Here is a 23595-nt window from a genome sequence, read left to right as displayed (position 1 = left end):
ACCAGCTTAGTTTTTTTACGTTTAGAAATGAAAAATTAAAAATTTTTCTTCACTCATTTTCTTAGCATCTTAATGATTATTACATGCTTTTGTGTATTTACTCCTATCCAGCATTTTTATTTAACTGTTATTAATTGTAAGTTTCTCAAGTGATTACTTAAGTGCTCCTAAGGATCTGTCCATACTACTTACAAATAATGAACATTATGCCTCTTCCCTACTTTAATGGTAATACTTTTTATTTCCATACAACTTTAGCCTTTAGAATCTTTACTGTAGCTAGTATTCATACTTGACAAAAAGAGTATTTTGTGTAGAATATGACAGTAGTAATTCATGTTATGACTCAGACACTGTATTGAGCACTTTTTATACCTTACTCAATTTCAGCCCCATAAAGCAAGTATTACTACTGTATTGTCTTTTTTCTTTCTTTTTGGTACCGGGAATCAAACTCGGGTCCTTCTGCTTGTGAGGCAGGCGGTGAAACCACTGAGCTAGATCCCCGGCCCTGTATTGTCTTTTTAAAGGAGGAGCACAGAGACCTTCAGTAACATTGTGTAGTTAGTAATGGCTACAGTTGATCCTCAAATACAGGTCTGTTTGATTTTTTTCTACTATGACAGTATGTCTCCTGTTCTCCATTACTGGTATTCTAAGTAGACTAATAAACAAAAATAATTCCTCAAGATTTACACTAACTTCTAGGAAATTAGCCATTCTTTTGACTACTTCTTGATTTGTTTATTAAATATTTTCCTTTTGTTTATGCTGACACTTAAGGGCAAAGTGTGTTCTGTGAGTCTTTTTCATTCTTGCCAGAGACTAGAGCAGAAGCCCAATAAAGGCTGGTGACTAACAATTCTCATTCTATTTCAACTAGGGCACCTAGTAACAAAGGCAGTTTCTCTGTAAGTCTTAGCTAGTCAGGACATGAAGTGCTATATAACCAACCTTTTCCAACCTTAACTACACACCTATGTAACATACACCAGATATAAACACACAAATGACAATCCACGTCAGCTGGACAATTCTAACTACTTTTGAAAAGTTGCTAGTAAATTGATAATATTGACAGAAATCTGCCACAAGGATGTTTATATTAATATTTTGGATTAAATCTCCCTAATCTTTGATGTAGAACAGAATATAGTATTTTATTTTATTTATTTATTTTTGGTACTGGGGATTGAACTCGGGTCCTTGTGGTTGTGGGGCAGGTGGCAGAACCACTGGGCTAAATCCCCGGCCCCTAGAATAAACTATTGTAAATAAATGGTACCACTAGATTTCATTATCCTAGAGTTACGTATGTATTAACTTGATCTAAGACAAAAGAATAAACTAAGTCACTAATTTCAAAAGTGGATCCCACTTTTCCCAATAAAAACAACAACAAAAAATCCAAATAAAAGCAGTTTTAATATACAATAGACATTACTAGCAAGAGTTTAGCTGAATTTAATTTATAAAAATTACCCAGTAAGTCAAATACAAATCATGAAGTGGTGTGTATAAAAATCTGAAACAGGGCCAGGGATGTAGCTCAGCGGCACAACACCTGCCTGGCAAGCATGAGGCCCCAAATTCGATCCTGGTACCAAAAACCAACCAAACCAAACCAAACCTAAAAGAGTACCATGTGAACTTAAGCCTTACATGAGCATGTATTTAATATTTTGTTTTGATCTCATAATATTAAAAAAATTATTTAGAGACCACCAGCCCTGAGAACTTTTCAATTAAGCTAAATACTGGTATGAAAAATTTTATTTAAAAATCTTCCCCCAAATAAATTAATATGGTATCACAAGTTAATGTACCAATGCTTTAATTTTGTTTTATCCCCTTTCCCCAATGCTTCCAATAAGAATTCCTGTAAGAGTCACTGTGAAAGCCAATAGGCCGAATTAACCCCCCCAGTCCAGGACTTTATACATGCTAGGCAATGCTCTGCCACTGAACTACATTCCCATTCCTTTTTATTTTATTTTGAAACTAGGTCTAGTTAAGTTGCCCAGGCTGGCTACCAACTTGCAATTTTCCTGACTCCTTTCTTATCTCTCAAGTAGCTGGGATTACAGGCTTCTACCATGCCAGATGATCTGGTTTAAAAACGCTTGAGGATGTTAAATTGGATTCAAAGGCATGTCTTCTCAAAAATATTTTATACTACCATATACTACAGTATACTACTATACAACTATTTTATACTATAATCTGTTCAGATTCTTTTGATAAAACAATGACTTAATAATTTCTTGCTTATTTTATTCATTCTCTACCCCATCAACCATGACCCACCTAACTCAACCATTAAAGATTTGTTCCTGCATATTAGGTGTTCCACCACTTTCTTGCCTCCCCCCTTACAATTATGATTATATATTTCCTAAACTTACTACTTTAATGTCTCTAACCTTTTTTATAACCATTTCTGCTGTTATCTGTATACTGTCTAGTTCCTTCTTTGTCGTCCTGGGAAAACTGATCCCTGACTTGAGATCTCTCTCTTCCTCTGCAAAGACAGATGTAAAGTAACTATTTAGAGAACACGCTATTGTTTCTTTATATCAGAGTAGTAATACTGAAATTTTTTGATTACCTCAAATAATCATTGCTTATAAATTCAAAAAAGTTTGAAGACACATACCTGCATTGTCTTTGCAGATACTAGAGGAATTACTATTCTCATTACTTTGGTATAGGTGCTGAGTTCTGGTCTCTTGGGGTACAGATGATGTTTGAGTCATCCCTTCTTCCAATGCTTGCTTTATCCAGCGCTATAATGAGGGAAAAAAACCAAAGAACTAAATAACCACTGAATCTATTTAGTATGCCTACTGTTTGTTTGTTTATTGATTGATCTGATTGTGGTACCGGGGATTGCACTCAGGACCTAGTGCTTGCAAGGCAGGTGCAGTGCCACTGAGCTAAATCCCCGGTCTATAGTATGCCCATTTTAAAGCACTAACCATGGCATTATACATCAACTGATGACAGACACAATCCCATATATTCACTCAGTCCCATAGTCAAGCCTTGTACTTCAGCAAATTAGGACATTGTCCCATCAATCCCTTCCACTAGGCAAAGTTGAGAAAAATCTCGATAATGAGACCGCATTAAAAAAAAACAAACAGTAAAAATGATTACTATTCAACTTTTGATACTGCTTAGGATAGGGTAAATGGAAAGAGATAAGGAAGAAATTTTCATATTTATTTAACACAGACTCTGGTCATATACAACAAAATACATTAAAATGTGCTAGAGGGGAGATAAAGATCTCTTAAGAATTGTCTGCCTTGTGCTGGGGACATCTGAAAAGGTAAAAGACTCACAGGAAGATATTGGATGAAAATAAGTAACTTCGCTACAGGTACTAGAAGAGTTTAACATATGAACTCCCCACTATCAAGTAGCTTGGTTACATTATGCACAAATAATGCAAATCATAAGAAGAAATGACCTGTAGAAATCAAAAAAGGGAAAAAAGTAAAAAAGATGGCTTCTCCAATTAGTTACAAATTTTTTGGTAGTGACTACAGGAATCTAAATTTATGAGGAATATATTTAGATCAGATAGTAAAGCAAGCCTGCAAAAACTAGGGCAGTAAGATTATGCATCCTGTGGAAGAGAGAAAATTTCTTACCTATAATTGTGTTCTCTTAAGATACACAGTTCTAGTGGCTCACTATTCTGTGGCTCTCCTCCTCCTCTGACATAAGTCAGGTTGAATTTTGATGAACATAAATTTCTTTCTTTTTTTGAGACAGGGACTTACTATGTAGCTCAGACTGGCCTTGAACTCACAATATAGCCCAGGCTGGCCTCGAACTTGTAATTTTCCTGCCCCAGCCTCCCAAGTTCTGGGATTACAGGATAAAGATCAATTTCTGAGTCAGACCATCCACAAATAGGAAGAGCAAAGGTGAATTACAATTTTACAGCTTTAGAAAACATGTATTACAGGTAAGTAGTCTACTTCATCAAAGAGATTACTTCTAATCGATTTTCCCTGTAAGAACTGAGTACATAAAAAAAAGAGATTTCAAGGGTCGCTGTCTAAAACATATTACTGTCCAAGGATATGACCAAGTCTTGAAAAGCCAAGAACAAGAATGAACTCTCTTATGCACAGAATATTGATATAAAGATGAACTTTCAAAACCACACACATAGAGCTTAGAGAGAACTTCTAAAAGTTATTTTGTCCAAATCACTTATTTCACAGAAAGGGAAAACTAGGGTTGGGAGGACAAAATTGGTAAAAAAAAAATGCTGTGCTACAGATACATTAGTACAAGATTTTCTTCTCAGAGCAGAAAGAACTCATCTGGGATCCCTGAGCTTTCCTTTGAAAGAAATCAATTTTTTATATTTCTAATATCAAGTAGATATAACTATAAAAAATCTGGTAAATAAATTTTAAAAAAGGGAACATAAAGCCAGAATGGGGCATTCTAGGGGTAAGATGCTGCCACGGTTGGCTGTAAGGTTAAATGTCACAGCATGTACTGTATGGTCACACCCATACTTTCTTGGTTTGTAGATGTTTATATTATTTATAAAAGGAATATGAGAAATTCTTTGTGTTATGTTTCAATCAACCCTATGGGTAACAAGTTAATTTTAGATCCTCCCTCACACCTATCCAAATTTTATGTAGAATTAATTTTTCTTTTTTTGGAGACAAGGTCTCACTATGTAGTTTAGGCTGGCCTTGAACGCATTATTGCAGCCCAGACTGGGTTCAAACTCATGGCGATCATCCTGCCTCAGCCTTCTGAGTGTTGGGATTACAGAAATGAGCCACCACATGTGGCTTCTATCTAGAATTATTATTATTATTATTTTTTGGTACCGGGGATCGAACTTGGGTCCTTGTGCTTGCGAGGCAGGCAGCGGAACCACTGAGCTAAATCCCCGGCCATCTAGAATTATCAAAGACAAGACTTCTGTCCCTTTCAAACTGTATTGAAAGAAAAAAGGTTTGTTTTTAGGAGGTCAGAAAAGGGTAACAGAAACGTTTACAAGTGGCCCTATTTTTTTTTTTTGTACCAGAGATCGAACTCGGGACCTTGCGCTTGCGAGGCAGGCTGTGGAACCACTGAGCTAAATCCCCAGCATGAGTGGCCCTATTGTAGGAAGGAGCAAGGAACTAATACAGATTCTGGAGTCCAAAGGATCTGGGTTGAAATTTGGCTTGGCCATTTACCAGTTGTCTTTGTCCAAGTTAGCAAATATTTCTAAACCAGAGCTTCTGAGTCTGTAAACTAAGGCAATAATCCCAACACCACAGGTTGTGGTGAAGGTTAAGTGAGATAACGTATGCAAAGAAAGCAAAGCACTGGGTAAGCCAGATTTTCAATGAGTCTTTTTTTCCAAATAAAGTTGGTATGTTTAAGGATACATGAATTTTAACTCTTCGGTGTATATACTAAAATAGCAATGCAAAGCACAATGTTTCATTATTGGTCTGGCTGGAAATCTGGAAGACTAAATGTAAATGTACTACACATATTAGGTCTAGTAGGTGATTTTATGGAGAACAAGGGAGGATGTGATTGAAAGGCTTTTTGGGTATTTATAAATGCTTCGTTTCTAAAATAATGGTTAAAGTCAGATCTAGAACAAGATACAAAATCATAAAATGCTTTTTGAGAATTATGACTCAATTTCATCTAGACACTCTGGGTGTATCAATAAATGTTCTGACAAATACTCTCATAATCTGTGTACAAACATCCAGATACAATTTAATTTGTCTTATACTATTTTTAACTTATAAGGCCTACCTCCTTTAATCAGATATGGAACAGTGGGCCTATTAGGAATATATAGTGTTCTAACTAATCCTACAAAACATCGGTTTTTCTCATCCACTTGCTTAATATCTTTTGAGGGATTTTCAGAATTTAATTCCAATTTCCTTTAATCTTGGAAATGTTCTTTTGTGTCAAACTAGGTGAGTCTGTTCTCCCACTCTAAAAATATTTATTAGGGGCCAGGGATTTAGCTCAGTGGTTCCGACAACTGCCTCACAAGCACAAGGACCTGAGTTTGATCCCCGGTACAAAAAAAAAAAAAAAAGAAAAAAGTTTCTTCTCCCCACTCAAAATAACACTGACTTACAATTCTGCCCATACAAAGCTGTTTGTTTTATAATATAATCTGGATTTATTTACAGCAAATACGAAAAGAGACATTTAAACAAACTATTTAGACCTAAACTTAAAAGATCCAATTTAAACACAACATTTTTGCTATGATAATTCGGTATCTGTAGCTGACTCCTAACCTCTTCCTGAAGACTGACTATGCCATGTACAAAATTCTTAAGCACAGGTTTTTTTTTGGTACCGGGGATCGAACTCGGGACTTCCTGCTTGCAAGGCAGGCGGCGGAAGCACAGTTTATATAAAACTAAGGATGAGGGTGGTGATATAGTTCAGTGGTAAAAGGCTTGCCTAGTATGTGCAAGGCCCTGGGTTCCATCCCCAGCACTACAAACAAAACAAAACGAAACAGAACAGAACACAATGCTGAACACATAAAAGAATACAAAGGATGGAGATGGTCAAATATATTTGGAGAATTTAATATGGACTTAAGCGTGATCTCTTTCTATCTGATGCCAATGGACATACAACAATGAGCTACTGATATAAACCTTAAATCACAATCAGGGAAAAGAAATGAATTTCCCACCGAATTTGAAGTCATACTTGTAAACATACTTTGGTTTTCACAGGTGTGTTGGATGGTTGGAAAAGCAAGGTGGTAATATGAAAAGATGGTAATCCAGTATCAGAATTTTTAAGAAGGCATATCAAAAGGCTATTTCATATTACAATATGTACAGGATTTTGTGAGATAGGGTCTTGCTATATAGTTCATCTTGGCCTTGAACTCACTATGCAGCCCTGACCTCGAGCTTGCCTCAATCCTGCCTCAGCATCCTGAGTGCTGGAGTATGCCACCACACCTGGCTACAACACATTCTTTACTATGAATCTGTATTAATAATTGTTAATACTTTTTCAAGGTCAAAATAGGAGATTCTACTATCTGGTTTGACAGAATGATTCAATAGCCAACAATGTTAGGAACCTAGTCCTATGTACAGCCAAACACAGAACAAAAGAATAAAGTTTCTTTCATAATATCAAATATATTAGCTACCTCTATACCTGATCCTCCTTTAGACTAAAGACTACATCTTTACCCTTTCTAATTTTTTTGTTTTGGTACCAGGGATCGAACTTAGGACCTTGTGCTTGTGAGGCAGGTGGCAGAACCAGTGAGCTAAATCCTCGGCCCTTATCCTTTCTAATTTTTAACACTCCTCACAAAAGTAGTTTAAGATTATGAATTCTTATTCTTACAGAGGGACTGAGCTATGTTAAAAGGTAAAAGGCAGATGTTGTTCAAGTTTTGTAGGCCACATTAGAATTCCAATTATTATAGAAGGTTAAACATAGTGCTTTTCACACCAAATGACACACTATTTTTCTTTTCAGATAAAGTAGTCTAAAGTGACTTAATAAAGTAGACCTCCTTTGTTACCCAGGCAAATTTCCTGTAGAAAACAGCTTTTCAGAAATGTTCTACTATTTTGGTGTCTTTGTTTTTATTTCTGTCACCTGAAAGTCACATGTTATTGCATTATCTACAAACTCTTTTGGCAAGGATCATGGTATCAAATTTTGCTTTAGGATTTCTTCTACTTGCGACTTTCCCTCAACAAACTTGACAAGTAACTCAAATACTCAGGTGAGATGATTAGAAAAGACTCCTTACAGTATGTGGTGTACAGATTCCTGTTGCCCTCCTCCCCTCCATATCCCATACCACTTTGGCTCAACTTTCATGCCCCCCACCCCCCAAGAAATAATTTCTGTTCTTTGGGGAAAGAGAAAAGCTTTAAGTTTGGAGGAGTCAGGGAAGACCTGCCTGGAGTTGGAGACTTCATCACATCAAATAATCTACATGCAGCATCCTCATGTACGTGATGCCAGTGGAGGAGGGCAATGGCAGACACTGAGGAAGGCAGCCTGAATCCAGATCTGAGGATAAGAGAAAAGGATGTTCCAGGGAACAGAACTCTACCTCAAGGAAAGACCAAATGAAAGGGTGTCCTATACTTCTAGAAACACTGAACTGACATTACAGGTTTGAGTGGTCTATTCTTGAGACACACTGTTGAAAAATATGTAAGGCTTCTGGAAATTAAGAGTGCATTCCATAAACAACCAACCACCAAACACTACTACCACTTGATCCAAAAACTAACTAGAGTGAGGAAAGAGAAGTAGAGAGAGAGAGAGAGAGAGAGAGAAAAAAGAGATGGTCCTTCATAGTAGGCAGGTTCTCCATCCTGTTGTCATTTAATCAAGGAAGAGGAATTATGCCAATTATAATAGGCATTTAAACCCCTTCAGGAGATAATAGTGACTGAATTAATTCAAAGCACAAATGGACATGTAAACCAGTACCACAAGAGCGCACACAAAACATATCTTTCCCTAGCCAGTCATCAACTGCTGTGTGCTCTTAGTAACCTCAAGGGCTCTCAGAAGAGATAACAGTGAATACCCACAGTGAAAATTTGAGCACCGAAAATGCAGTATATGTTCAACCTGGCTCCTGATGCACCAGTATTCATGATGAGCAAGGAACTCATCATAAACTCACATGGGTAGAGTGGCTATCTAGAAAATGTGTGAAATGTTATGATTATAGTTATCCTATGTTAAAAAAAACCCAAAACCACGTAAACACAGACATACCTTTTTACAGGAGCTGAATGTGCCATCAGACAGAAGGGGCCTTCGACGCCTCTCAGGCATAAAGGGTGAGCCAAAGCGAATGTAGTGTTTGGGGGTGGTGCAAATTAACGGGGAATGAATAAGACCCGGTAACATGTTCAGGGTTGTTGCCAGTACAGTTGGGTCTGTGGTGATACGTAAAGGGCACTCAACAGGGCACTCTTGCTTCTCAGCTTTGTCATTCAACCATTCTGTAACTAGATACTAAGGTTAAAAAAAAAAATCATTAGTCAATGCTGCTTATATAAAAGCCAGAGGTAGCAGTGCAGTTCACAAAGACAAATCTCATCTAGAAACTAGGACAGATGTAGCAGCTGCAATGAGGATGAATTGGGCATTTAGAATGCAAGGATATCTCTTCCTGCATTCTCTCCATGCCCTTCCTTACTAAGAGAGGAATAATTTTAGCTGGCAATGATTTTTAAGTTCTGCCTAAAAATAAGGGAACAAAAGGTAACAGAATGGTTTTAGCCTTCCATATAAAGGCATTTGTATCTAGAACTAATCTAGTAACACTAAGATTAATTTTTTCCTAAAGATAATAAATAGGTCCTCTTATTTTACTAAAAAAACCAGCACTTAGCAGACTATGCTTATGAAGACGTATTTGTCACTTACCTTTTTGGTTTTGGGGTACTTTGATGCAGCACGATTGACATGGGATCCAGGAACTGATAACAGAGTTAGGTCAGATCCTGTTAACTGTCTGTTTTCTCCTGAACTGTCTAAAATTCCAGCTTCAGTAGGAGCGGCTGAGTTGTTATTTCCTCCCTCTTCCAAGGCAGCTTGTGACAACTCTGCCTGCTGTGCATTGGCCTGCTTCTGACGCTTTAGTCTTTGGGCTGAACTGGTCCGGTACCGAGAAATTCGACTCTTCGGTCGGGGCCTAGAAGGCTTTGCTGGAGGTGCTTTGGGGAGTGGTTTTTCTACAGCCACATCCTGTAACAACATTCGGGTCAAAAATGCTGACCAGAAATTTCATACTAGAAACATTCCCTCTATTTTCCTATTCATCTTTTTTGGAAAACTTATTCATTTTTAAGTCTTTTTTTTTTTCGGTACTGGGGAATGAACTCAGGACCTTGTAGGAAGGCAGTGGCACCACTGAGCTAAATCCCTGGCCCATTTTTAAGCATTCTCAAAATTGCTACTGGTGAGAAAACAACTTAGAAACACTCAAATAAATGTAATCCTTAAACAGAAACATACATTTAAATACCAGCTAGAGGTTGAGCTAGTTAGATATCTGGGTCATTTCTAATAAGCATCTATAAAATAAGCCCCTCCTCCAACTATCAGCAAAAGATGGTGTCACCTCATTGTAGAATTCTTAGTAGGGAAGAGAAATTGCTCATGTATTTCTTTCCCAGATACTGAGATTTCAGCATTACATTCAAGGCTACGGTAGGGAAGCTCAAGACAGGTTTATCTTGACAATCCTATAAAAGGTCAGCTACATAAGTGAGCTACAGAGAAGATTTGTAAGAGAAACCAAATGATTTTTTGTGTGTGTGCATGTGGGGTAGGGACTGAACCTGGGCCTTCGCACACGTCAAATGCTCTACTACTGAGTTTCATTCCTGGCCCAAAATCATTCTTTTTGTTTTTGGAGATGGGCTCTTGCTAAGTTGCCAGGGGTTGGTATCAAACTCTTCCTGCTTCAGTCTCCCCAGTAGCTAGGATTATAGCTGTGGGCTCCCGAAAGATGTTTTGTTTAGTTTGTGGTGCTAGGAATTGAATCTATGGCTTTGTACGTATCAAGTAAGCACTCTTCCACTGAGCTAAATTCCTAGCCCTCCCAAATATTTTTATGAACTTGCTACCAACAGTTTATCTGGCAGAAACAGTACCAAGCTCCATTCCAGCCTGAAGGTGTTTAGTCATTTAAATTCTGACTTGTCTCTTTGAATCCCAGGAATCAGCTAATGAAGATGTTAAACTGCCTTATTGTGATATGGGGCAAAGCTGAAAATACCAATTTTAACTATTATAAAAGATAGGGTAAAAAGTCTTTTCTTCTCTTACCCCTGCTTGGGAAGACCTCCGAGTATTTACACCAATATTCTGTGGGGTACTTGGGATGGAAATGTTTGAAGCAGTGTTGCTAACTTCAGACTCAGGGGATTCAGTTTTTGTTTCTTCTCCAACAGGAGTTTCTGAAGTGGTAGTAGTAATTTCTATGTCTGGGGTGCTCTGCTCTAAGGGCTGATCCCGCCGTTTCTTTCTTTTCTCCAAGTTTTCAAAAGCATGAATGATGGCCTCAACCTTCTTGTCTTCCCGGGTCTAGAAAGAAACAGCATTAACATAGAGAGAAGTTTCAACAGGGGATAGCCACTTCAGATGTATTATGATTGGAAATTTACAGAAACTCATTTAACTACCAGTAAGATGATACACACATACTTGAGAACATAAGACCAAAATTAAAAATATTCCACATAAAATGTTGGGAACAATTGTAAAAGAAAGCAAGAGTAAGCCTACACTTTTTTTCCCCAAAAGGTCAGCTATTTTGAAATTTTTTAATGTAAAAGAAAAATAGCCCTCACAACCATTTTTCTGCATGTGTTTTGGAGCTCAAAAATCAAATGAATTGTCCTTGAACTTTCCACGAAAAAAAAAAAAAAAAACCATTTGCTGGGGATTTAGCTCAGTGTTTCCACTACCTGCCTAGCAAGAGCAAGGTCCCAACTTCAATCCCCGGTACCAAAACCAAAACCCAAACCATTTAGTTTCAGCATAAAAGTAAACTATTTTAATCCACATGACTAAAAGGTATTTTAAAAAAAAGAAAAACAAAAACAATGCAAACCAAGGGAATCCCTAAGCCAGAGCAAAATAGTCCATGCACTTTGAATACCCAGTTTTTAGAAAATCAGACTGCTAAAGAAACTTCTTCAAGTCACCACTAACTAAAAGACTACACCAAACAATGTGCAGAAAAAGAAATAAAAATTGTAATAAATTCTACCTGATAGAAAAAAGCCCAAACTATAATCTTTAGAGGAAATAAATGAGATGGTAGGGGAAGAGAAAGGTTCTCAGGTTAGAGGGAGCAAAAATCAGAAAAAGCAAAAGGATATCAATTGGTACCCACCCTCCTGCTATGAGCTGGGTTCTCCAGGTCCTCTGTAACCTCTTCTTTCTCTTCTTCTGGTTTTTCGTCTGGATTGTCTACCTCCTTTAAGATAGAAACAATATAAAGTTATACTTTCACACTCTTGGGGAAAAAAATTCAACTGTTTTATTCCGATAGGCTGAAATGCTTTAGAAATAATTTCTAGTGCTTTACAGCATTATTCATGTGAGGCCACATGGCAAACACAGACGCTAACTCTCATTCAGTAGATTGAAATCTGGAAAATAGCTGAAAGGATGTTCTATGTTCTTCTTTGGTGATGAGGATCAAACCGGGGCCTCGTGCATGCTACACAAGCAGATCTACCACTACACTACTGAAAGAATGCTCTTAATTTTGTAAAACAAAATGAACGAATGCATACCTATGTCAACACATAGAGCATTAAGCATTACTACAGGGTCCCCAAATAAGTGGCAACACAGAAACTACTAGAGAAGTGGTGGTGACCCTATGGGACACATGCCACCATCAGGCTATTTGTACCCGAGAGCTCTAAAAGGCTAGCCATTGCTGTACTAGAGGATCAATACTATACCACCATCATTTCACCAGGGGAGATTACCTGATGATCACTGGATGCATTTACTTTTTCTGGAACTTCCTGTGGTTGCTGGTCATTATTCTCTTCTGTAGCCTCGTTCTGCTGCTCCATCTCTAGTTCTTTCCGCCGTGCTTTTCTACGTCTAGTCTCTGCCCCAATGGTGGGTAGGTTTGGAGGAGGTGGGAGTGGAAGTTCTGTAGCATTGGGATTTCTTTTCTGTATAGGGCAATTCCGGTTTCCCTTGTGACATGCACAATCCACTTTATAATTACTGCTCCAAAGAAATAACCAAAAAAGCTTGTCTCAGTATTCTTGAAATTCAGGTATATTATCCATTCATTCTATTGAAATATCAGCATAGAAATTTCTTGTGTTATCTTTGAATAAGTTGACAAATTACAGAGTCCCTACAAATGCTTTTAATATTGCGTTTCTTTGTATACCCTCAACTCCAGGTCTATACATAGTCAGTGGAAAGGAAAATTCAATTCCCCCATTTGCCATTTGCTTTTACAGTATATAGTAGGCAGTGAATCCAGGATAGAATATCTGACATGATCATACTCACTGTCCTCACTTTCACTGAATTCCTTGCTTATTAATATTCTTACTTAATGAAATTCAACGCATACTCATCTATAGCTATTTGTTTTACTGTACTGTCATATACGGCTAGATTACATGTTTTAAATGGATGAGGTTAATCTTAAACAGTCTCCTCCCTGAGCATTATTATTCTTATTTTTTGGTATCTGGGATCCAACTCAGGACCTTGTGCTTGTGAGGAGGGTGTGGCACCACTGAGCTAAATCCCTGGCCCTCCCTGAGCATTATTAAGATGTGAGTGACAGCTACTTGGGATGCTGAGGCAGGAGGATCTCAAGTCCAAGGCTAGCCTGGGCAATATCAGCAAGATACTCACTCAAATACAAACAAAAAAACCACCAAACAGAGTAGGGGATTTAGCTCAGTGGCACCGGACCTGCCTTGCAAGCTCAAAGTCCTGAGTTCAATCCCCAGTACCACCCCCCCAAAAAACCAAAAACCACCGAACAACAATAACAAACGTTGTAAATGACAAATAAGAGGATCACAAATTCAAGACCAGCCTGGACAACACAGTGACTTGGCAAGATCTTATCTCAACATAAAATAATAAAAAAGGGCTGGTGATGGCCCTGGGTTCAACTCCCAGTACTTAGCATCAGCACCACCACCACCACCAAAAAAACCCCCAAACCAACAAAAAACCCAACCAAAACCCACAAAAAATAAAAAGTCCATGAATGACCATCATTGTTAAGACTACCATACAATGATATAATGTGCCTAAATCTCTGAAAAACAAAAAACACTTCAGGTGATTTTTCTTCATAATTTCTAGGCAGAAAACACATTATTCATGAAAAGATTAAGCAAGGAAAAAAATGGCAAGGAAGAAAAGTAGATTTTAAATAGAAATGAACAGCTTAATATTTAAGACAAGTCCATTCATGTTGGGAGAAGTTTTTGAGGTCTTACCAGTTACTGTACTCATAATCAAATGCAATAGTGACTTCAGCATCCTTGGTGATGGCAGACACAGCATAAATACATAGGTGAATCATCCCATCTGCAATCATGTGTCGCACCTGTGTGAACAAAGCTTATGATTAGATTTGTCATAAAGACTAAATTTTCCACAAAAGGGGAAAAAAACCCTTTTACTCAAATCATCTCTCCCCATTTAGTGTTACAGCAGCATGCTGTTTAGCCTGATCATCATATATAAAATTATTATACACTAAGAGCCTCAATACTTATGATACTTCTTGAAAAAGAGCAATCTTGAGATGCAAGAAATCAGGGTAAATCACTGTGGTTCATCTTAAAAGTGTTTCTAGCTCCACCAGAGAATTAAAATTCCTTTAAAGCTCTGTGGGTTTTCTTATACCAAGTAATGAATTCTATAACTGTCCAGAATCTCTTTAACAACACTGTTTCCTAAAACCTATAAAAGTGAAACCAAATAGCTCAGTTGAATCCAATGACATTTTCTATCACGACCATTTCTTTAATATAATTTTACTGACTTTTATCCAATTTAAGCTTTCTTTCAGTAAATACTAACATACTCTTTCCCCTGCTGCATCTGCTACAGAAAATCCACTCCTTGCTCCTATCCTATTAGTATAAAAAATGCATCATTACATTTTTCCCCCTCTCTTGCATGAAAGATCACAACTGTTAGCTACAGACCTTTATCTGGGTGAAATTTTCAGACTGCTTCTTCAGTAAACCTGTCCTTTGGTGATTCCATTCAAATGAAGTTTCTACAGATATCTTACCTCTGCATTTGGTGTACATGATCTTCTGATGAACCGAGCATCATTACCGAAAGTACGGGCATCCACACACATCTCTACACCATTGAATTTTGAGTAGAAGAGCACAAAGGGATATGGTCTAGGGATATAATTAAAATTCCTGTAATTCTCAACACAAACAAAAAGGCAACCCCATGATTCCAACTATAAAGCATATGCTGACAGAAGTAGCAAGAGTCCTTTGCAATGCCTAAACTTGGAAAATATCACATGCTTGTCTGGTTTTCATTAAAGAACAAGCACAAAGCAAGGAATGCTGGACTTGGAAAGGAGTTGTTACCACTTTACACATTAAGTAATTTACAGATTTGCGTATCTCTGCAAATAGCTGATAGGCATGAGCTTATTTGAGTTTTTTGTCTCAAGAGTAGCCTATTAACTAGGATGAGTTTTACAGCAATACTGGTCAGCTAGAATGATGTTAACCCTCACTGCTCAAGGAATGACGTTCTTACTTTTTGAAGAAATGTCCATTGACCTCAAATTGCTGTCGCAACATGACTTTCCCACGATACTCTATGATAAGAGTGTCCAAAGCCAGATCTCTTGCAGCCCTCAAAATTTTTCGGTGCTTTTGAACTCGAGTGACTCTTCCCAGCTGTAACTGAATAAAACCAGGGTATTAACATCAAATAACAGCAAGAACAGCTTAGTAGACATTTAGAATATTTCACAACTGATGAAAAGGTACCAACATTTTTAGGTTTTATCTATGCATGTCATGTAGCTCAATGAGCAGAAAAATTTCAATTTGACACAAACCCATTTTTTCTAGGAAATATGCCATCTAGTGAACCTGCCACCTACAAAAGAGAAGGCAAGATCAAAGAACAACATATGTCTAAGATTTTAGTGGCTCTGTGTATAAAAATGAGATTAGCTTTCTATAAATCTTTCACAATTGGTTCCTAGGCTAATTTTCCATCCTAATTCATTTACTTTGATTAATATAGTTTAAAAAAATATGTATCCAGATAATTTACAGTTAATATAAACTGCTTTTTAAGACGATCAACAGTTGGCTAATCTGATAGTCTAAGGCCTCTCACATTTGGAGGAAACAGTAATTTTAATTCATTTCCTCTTCCTGGATTCTAAAAATCTCAACTCCTTAGCCTAACACATTTGGTCCTTACCTGCATTTGTGAACCAATAACGGTATTATTACAGGCCAATTCAGTCTTATTAATAGTGTCTAAAATAGCAGGCTTTCCCACAAATTCTTTGCTAGAATGTAGATGTTGTTCAAGGGCATTTTGAACATCTGCACTGTACTGATTAGTGAATGCTTCTTCATACTGATCAGTCCATAGTCTTATCCGATTTTCCCAGCCCTCAGTTGTATTCTCATCTAAATTCTGTGCTTCAGATGGAGAATTCTGTAGAGAACAAAAGTCAGGTAGGTTAGCAGAGTCCATGCATGAAAATGCACAGGACAGAGGGGATGAGGAGGAGGCTGAATTTCCAAAGAAAAAATTTGTTTTCACTGTGGCATAAAAGAATAATGGACTGGGAGTCAGGAGATCTGGCTTTTATCATAGTTTTATTACTCATGAACAGTGAAGTCTTACACAAGCTATTTAAAGCAAGGATGCTCCATCTCCTCATTTATAAAGTAAGAAAATAATCTAGGTCACTGTTGCATCCTATCACCTATTTTATGACCATTTTAAACTCAAAAATAAAATCTGTTCTTATCAGGAGAATAAAATCAGTTCATAAAATTTTTATAAAAAGGAATGCTATAGATACTTTGAGTCATCATATTGCTTAAATGTTCAATATTTATTAAACTCATCTGTGTCAGTGTGCTAGGACAACTTGGTTTGTTTTATTACTCTCTAGGAGAATAATTTTGTTTCTGTGCCACTTATTTCATTAAGTAATATTTGTTCATTCTAAATATACATGTGATCTCAATCAATCAATCAATCAATCATAATATTATCATCCACAGAAAAAGTTACCATTTTGGAACATAGTTTTTAAGAACTTTACTTTAGACAATTTATATAGTTATATTCTAAATAATCTGAAGAGATTTGGTGTGAAGAGGGGAGTAGGGAGAGGTAACAGAAAAAATATCTGAGAGCTAGGTACTTTGCTACAGTCCTCTGGGAAAAGTATTGCCCTCTATGGTGACAATACTGAGGGAAGATTATTATATCTTAGCAACAGCATCTTGAACAGTTTCGTATCACTCTACAGCTTGAGCGACAGAGACAACGCTTAAGTCTGACACGTTCTCTTCAGTGGCATTTAAGGCTTAAGGTGACACTAGAAAATAAACACTGGTAGTGATGACTAAAAGGATAAGACTTTGTAGTAACCAATGCTGCCAGAAAATCCACGTCCAAACTAAAGTTCCAAAAACAGGCATACCCAAATTAAATATACTTTCCAAGAATGGCACAGGAAACACTGATGCCTATGGTAATAAGTGCTTCCTTTTACCACTTTGCATCATTGTTGTTGATTAATTGCTGTCTACCATCCCTTCCCCAAGAACAGGAAAACATAAAACAAAACAAACACCGTCCCCCCCAAAGTTAATACCATATTTTTCAGCCTTTTCACTAGAATCTGAAAGACTGAATAATTAAGGGGGGACTAAGAAACACCCAAAACCAACACACCATGAACAGAATACTAGCTGTTAGACATCACAAGCAGCAGTGGAGCAAAAGGATAGTGCAAAGCCTGAGACTTAAGTGTGCTTGTAAGACTGAGATTAAGAGTGTACAAATAGTATTCCTAGATTCAGCATCTAGTATCAATCACGAAACTTCTGAGTTGTTAAGTTTTGTATTTTGGAAGCCTATGCCATAGTATTAGACATTTTTTACTAATCTCTCTTTATTTTCTTTTTATTGGGAGGGGGGTACTGGGAATCAAACTCAGGACCTCACACTTACCAGCAGGCGCTGTAGCACTGAGCTACACCCCCAGCCCTCTTTTGGTTTGAGACACGGTCTCATTACGTAGGTTAGGCTGGACTTTAAGTCACTATGTACCCTAGGGTGGTCTTGAACTCACAGGGATCCTCCTGGATCAGCCTCCCTGAGTGCTAGGATTACAGGTATGCACCACCCATGCCTGGCTTATTTTTTACTGATCTGACTGTGTTTACTCTGCAGTCCCATCATCCTTCAGGGAAGTGGAGACTCCACCTCAATGGGTTTACAGCAGTGGTTCTCAACTGGGACCAATTTGCTCTCAGAAGACATTGGGTAATACTGAAGAGATCTTGATTATCACAACGGTGTGTGCGCTGCACTAGCGGGTAGATGCCAGGGATGAAGCTAAATATCTTCAAATACAAAGGACAATCCTCCCTTACAATACAGAATTAGTTGGTCCAAAAATGTCAATAGTTTAAAGAAACAGTTTAGAGTTAAGTCCCTAGTAGGGAAACTCTTGGCTTTCAGATGAAAAATCCAAATGATGAAATCTTCCCAGTCTTATAGATGCCATCTGGATTGATGGAGTTTTAAAATTATAACAATCAAACAACTAATATGGAATGGGGTGTGTTTGCTCTAAATTTTAACATGTCTGTGGGCAGACAACCTCCTGAAGCTGTACAAAATTTGAGGTTCAAGTGAAGTTGTGTGGGAAAGCCAGTTGATAGCTTACAAAAGGTTTTGAAACTCTGAGAATAAGTTATAGTAATTGATAAAAACGAAAAAGGCTTTGCAGCTGGGATCAGGGTTATATTTGCTCCTGAAAGTCTATTTAGGACCCCTTCTTAGCAAAGTCGGGTGGGGTGGGAGTTAAAGCAAACTTGGTCCCCTGCAAGAGATAGGCTGACAAGCAAAGAATTTATGAATAAGTTGTGTTCCAGAACACAGCCCAGGCCTCTGATGCTCTGTGTGGCACTATGTTCTCTCCCATCTACACAAGGCAAGGCCTTTAAACTTTAGATAAAACATCAATTGTAATGTTTGATAACATGAGTTATACTGGTGCATCACATTAAATATAAAGTAATCCCAATACAACTTTCCCTCTCTGTAGACTTTACGCCATGTATCTGTCAATAGGAGAGATCCTTCTTTTACATCATGTATACATTTAGGGATACAAACACTCAAAGAACTTAATTCTAAGTCCTTTGAAGCCACAAGTAATGATCTGGAAAGTATGCTGTCTTCTTTCCTATATAGACACAGGTAAAAGAAGATACCACACAGTATAATCAAATCTCCTTTTAGCAAACTTTTTATTGAGTACCTAACAGTCCTTTTAAAATATTATACATAAATCATCTATTCTCCAGTCTCTTTACAAAAGCATGCCTTATAAACTTATTGATAACTGAAGAAACACACACATACGTTTTCTCTATCAAACAGGAATAGCAAGAAAAAAGTCTGAAAGAAAACCATTCCCAATAGCATTAATTCCTATCAGTAACACGACTTTCTTGCTCCGGAGTTAACCTTACAACTGCTGAGTAAAGCCCGTGGTACTATGATGGGTACACAAGAGATCCTGTATCATTACCAGAAAGCCCCTACTCTTGAAGTGGAGCCCAATCACAGTGACAAAATATTAGCAGTCTCATTTTGTTTGACAAAATGTCATGTGCCCCCCCAGAAAAGCAGGCAAAGAAAAACCAATAAACAAAGGCTGATTACAGAAAGGAAAAATGTTTCAGAAAATGGCTAAGAAACTCTACCTTGGAAAAAAAGCTCTGTGAAAACTGAATGGCAACAATTACAAACTAATAAAAAGCAGATTCCAAGATTCCCAGACCATCAATGTCAGGAAAGAAGCTGACCAAAATGCAAGATCACAGTGAAGTAAAATACAGCAGCAGGGAAGAGTACCCCTTACCTTCATCCGCAAGGACTTCCGGGATCCCTCTCGAAAGGCCTATCCCAAAGAGGAAAACAAGTAGAACAAAACAAAACTTGGTACCAAGAATGACAGTTATACCTATCTGAGACTAAAACTAAGGGATGAGCTAGAGGTTCTATTCTGTCCCCTTTCTCTGCATAACAAATACAATGGAATTCCCCAACCTATTATCAAGAATAGGGATAGCTCAAGGCCAGAGAGCTCTGAGACTCATTCTAACACTTTCCATCATGGAACTAGGTAACAGGGACAAGCATGCACCACTGAAATCCTATGTTTGTCCTGACACTGAGAGAAAAAGTAGATAAAAAACCTTATGTTGCAGATTTATCAGTTTTGAAATTAAGAAGGAAACAAAGACCAATCCCCTTAACAAGGGGTGGGCAAGTCACCTAGGAGCAACAAAGTTGCTGTGATGGGGAAGAAAGATCACAAAACAGAAGAGGTTTCTCCTGGAGACTTTTTAGTTGAGAATATAGGAAAGTGACCATGACATTGAGGAAGCTTAGACCATTCAAGAGATGTTTCCTGATGGGGGGGGGCGGGGGGGCGGGTGGAGCAAGGAAAAACAATCCAATGACGAGGTGGGCATGTGCCAGGACAAGAGTTTTGGACTGCTTTTAAGTCTCCAGGCAGGGAGACACTGTGAGGAGAGTGGAAGCCTAGACTCAGGCTGCAACACATGCCAGGCAGGGCTGGAATTTCATACCTGGGAGGGGGGCTGGAGTAGAAGAAACTTTGAGCCAGTAGTGATGGTATGGTGTGGCAGAAGAGAGGTTGGTCTACATGTACATAACACAGATTAGCTGATTTTTGCAAGTAGAGCAAAAAATGGTCCTTTAAACATCTGGTTCAAACTTCTTGAAAGAGTTCTGGTGTACTCTTTCTCCAAAATTTGAGCTATTTCAGACATATTTCTATATAAGACCTTTTAACCCTCCATACCTTGATCTTCTTCGTCTTTGGTGCTGCACGACCCTTTTCTGGACTCTTTTTTCGCTTTTTGGGTTTGGTTCTTCTAACAGTTAAGGTGATGCTTGTAGGTGTGTGCTGTGTTGCTGTATACAACACAGTGGAAGGAGAAAGCTCCTCATCCCAGCTTTCTGTTGCACTGCTATCCCCACCTGAAAAAAGGTGATTTCATACTTCATGGATCATCAGCCTCAAAAGTTTACCAAGAGCAGTTTTTCCCTTTAGATGTGCCCCATATCCAGTAAGTCATTATCTTCCACTACCAACTCTAATCATCTTGATACCTACTTTCTCTATGAAAACAAGATCTTTTTCTATGCCACCAGCATTAAATATACAAACTATTCTACACTGTATCTGTTTCTCCACTTGTATCCAGACCTGTAGCTTCAATGTTCCTCTATCTGTAACAATTTGAGACCGAATAATTTAAAGAGGGATGTTTGGGACAGTTCCCAGAAATACTTTGATTGCTACAGAACAGAAATGCTGTTTCCATATACATCTAATTTCTAATGACAGACCCATATAGTGATATTGAGAGGATGCCTATCTCTTTCCATGAAAAAAAGAGCTGAGGTCCATGGTAACTTTGAGAACATTTGAGTCACACAATATTTACATGTCACTCATTTTCTGCTCACCTGATATGTTGTCCTGCTTCCGCCGATGAAGTCTAATAACCTTCCCCCTGCTCATTCCCCTAAAGAGGGAAAATAAACTTAAAGTAGTCCTTCCAACAGCATGCAACACATCAAAGCACATTTGGGAGAAGTGTCTCTGCATATTCTACCCCCTCCCTCCCACCTACCAAATGTTTCCAGGACATTAAATTTCATATCAAATTCAATAGCTTTAACATCAATCTCTCATTCCTTGTTGTCAGCAATTCTCACCTAGTGCAGAGAATTCGAGCCAAGGAGCACTAACGAATCATCTACATTAACAAACACAAGAAAGAATACTTTGAGCTTTTCCCTACTAATAAGAAACCCTACTCCCAGCAACCCAGGCTTGCTTTTCATGGAACAGGATCTTACCTGCACTTGTCACAGTTGAGAAGGAAGCCATCCTGAGAAAGACCACAAGGACACCAGGTAGGAACAGTCTCTCCTTCAGAGTTCGGGCTGTCTCCACAGCGTTCCTCTACGGGCGACGGCAGGCCATTCAGGTCAGAACGAGGGATGATCGTCTGGACAGGGGGAGAAGCAGGAGGTGTCGGAGGAGGAGGGGCTCCGTAATTATGATCCTGAAAATAAGATTTTTTAAATCAACAGTGTCCAAACACTGGCCCCTCTCTCCCCTAAAGTATGGTACATATGGAAAGAAAGAAGAAAGTAGTACCCTTTGTTTTTTGGCTTCAACCAGGAAAGTGATAAAACAAAATGCCAAGGTCAACTGGGACATAAAAACAAGAACAATGATGCAGGGCTAGACGTCCGCTGGAGGCAGGGAAGTGCAAAAGGGGCAACTTCGTCATGCTGCATATAAATATTTCAAGAAAGTCACAATGTATAAGAATGGATTACACTCCAGGAAGATCACTGCTCTGGAGAGAAATGAATGCATACTCACAGCATAAGGCAGTCCTCGACACCCATGCCTCTGAGTGGTCCCATAATTATGAGTGGAATACACGCTCTTCTCATTAACTGCTGGACTAGCCTCCACAGATTCAGGGCTGCACAAAGGCGAAAAGCAATGCATGATAGCATAACACCTAATCTTCCCTTCAACTAACAGTTCACTTCCCATTCTAACCCCTCCTCTTTCCACAACCACCAGCCACTAGAATAAGAGAAAAAACTCAGTGAAACAATCTGATTAACATAACTAAGCCTATAAATAACAGGAAGAGTGTTACTGAATGTGAATTTGTGTGTAACATGAAGCCAGTACAGGCAGATGTCTCAAGGCAGGCACCTGGGATACAAGGTGTCCCTAATGACAAACACAAACGTACCAGCTGAGCGGGGAGTTTCCCCTAGAGAAGCCACTCTGGGCTGGTTTAGACTCAGAACTATTCTTCTTAATTGGATCTCTTAATACTTCCATGAAACCTCACATGACATTTGCAGTGAGTGAGATGATGAAAGTGCCTTCTGCACTGCCCCAGGGACCAGGCCCTCTTCCATTCACTACCAAGACAGGATACCCTGAAGAAAGTACAGGTAAAAACAATGGCATCTTATATTTATCACACCTCTCATCGTGACCAACCCCCAAACACCTTTCACATATTAAGAGTAGTAACTTCTCACCCACCAATGACATGCAAGCATATCGAGGGAACAATTATTTAATAGCTGCATGGTAATAATCATAGGACTTCAAAATAATTCTGAGCTCAGAAGTTATATTAGTCTAGTTACAAATAATAACAGCAGTAACAGCTATTGAGTTGTCTATTACTTGCTATATATATATATATATATATATATATATATATATATACACACACACACACACTTACACTCATTTAATTTTGTAACCATTAAGCATGGTGAACAGCACCTCATTTTTGTTTTGTTTTTTTGGTACTGGGGATCGAACTCGGGACCTAGTGCTTGCAAAGCAGGCGGCAGAACCACTGAGCTAAATCCCCGGCCCCAGCACCTCATTTTTACTGAGGGGAAGTCAAGGTGGTGAGATTATATGGCTTCTCCAAGGACACACACTGAGAGAGCCAGGATTTAAACCATGTATGACTCCAAAGCCTATACCCTTTACACTATGCTTTATTTGGAAAACAGGGTAACATTCTACTTTTAAAGAAAATGATTCAAGATCTTTATTAAGCAGGTTTAGTGAGAAGCTTGGTTTAGAATCTTTTTGTATCCTCAGTGAGTGGAAAATAAATGATTCAAGCACAA

General features: G+C 38.2%; 1 protein-coding gene across 25 annotated transcripts in view; it reads right to left on the bottom strand.

The window, feature by feature from the left end:
- The window catches only part of Setd5 (SET domain containing 5), a 74393-nt gene that overhangs the window by 18267 nt on the left and 32531 nt on the right, over positions 1-23595 (bottom strand). For 4 of the 25 annotated variants that reach the window (XM_021260093.2, XM_087216771.1, XM_087216752.1 and 1 more), the window contains 16 exons: positions 22686-22878; positions 22298-22403; positions 21763-21971; positions 21367-21425; positions 20696-20874; positions 19727-19765; positions 16024-16266; positions 15343-15491; positions 14849-14966; positions 14043-14152; positions 12543-12792; positions 11936-12019; positions 10864-11121; positions 9457-9777; positions 8800-9042; positions 2657-2786 (listed from right to left, as the gene is read on the bottom strand). In XM_021260093.2, the coding sequence (XP_021115752.2) occupies positions 2657-2786; positions 8800-9042; positions 9457-9777; positions 10864-11121; positions 11936-12019; positions 12543-12792; positions 14043-14152; positions 14849-14966; positions 15343-15491; positions 16024-16266; positions 19727-19765; positions 20696-20874; positions 21367-21425; positions 21763-21971; positions 22298-22403; positions 22686-22777 (2590 nt within the window). In that variant the 5' untranslated portion in view covers positions 22778-22878. Of the gene's footprint in view, positions 1-2656; positions 2787-8799; positions 9043-9456; positions 9778-10863; positions 11122-11935; positions 12020-12542; positions 12793-14042; positions 14153-14848; positions 14967-15342; positions 15492-16023; positions 16267-19726; positions 19766-20695; positions 20875-21366; positions 21426-21533; positions 21660-21762; positions 21972-22297; positions 22404-22685; positions 22879-23595 lie in introns of those variants that run through there. The other 21 variants (XM_087216815.1, XM_021260119.2, XM_087216793.1 and 18 more) reach the window with 11 other exon arrangements.

This window comes from Heterocephalus glaber, unplaced genomic scaffold, assembly GCF_053883595.1.
Source record: "Heterocephalus glaber isolate CG9 unplaced genomic scaffold, H.glaber_assembly_v1.0 deba00000122, whole genome shotgun sequence".
Lineage (NCBI taxonomy): Eukaryota > Metazoa > Chordata > Mammalia > Rodentia > Bathyergidae > Heterocephalus > Heterocephalus glaber.
The sequence above is the reverse complement of the archived record's forward strand: the minus strand, read 5'-3'. Positions and strand labels throughout refer to the sequence as shown.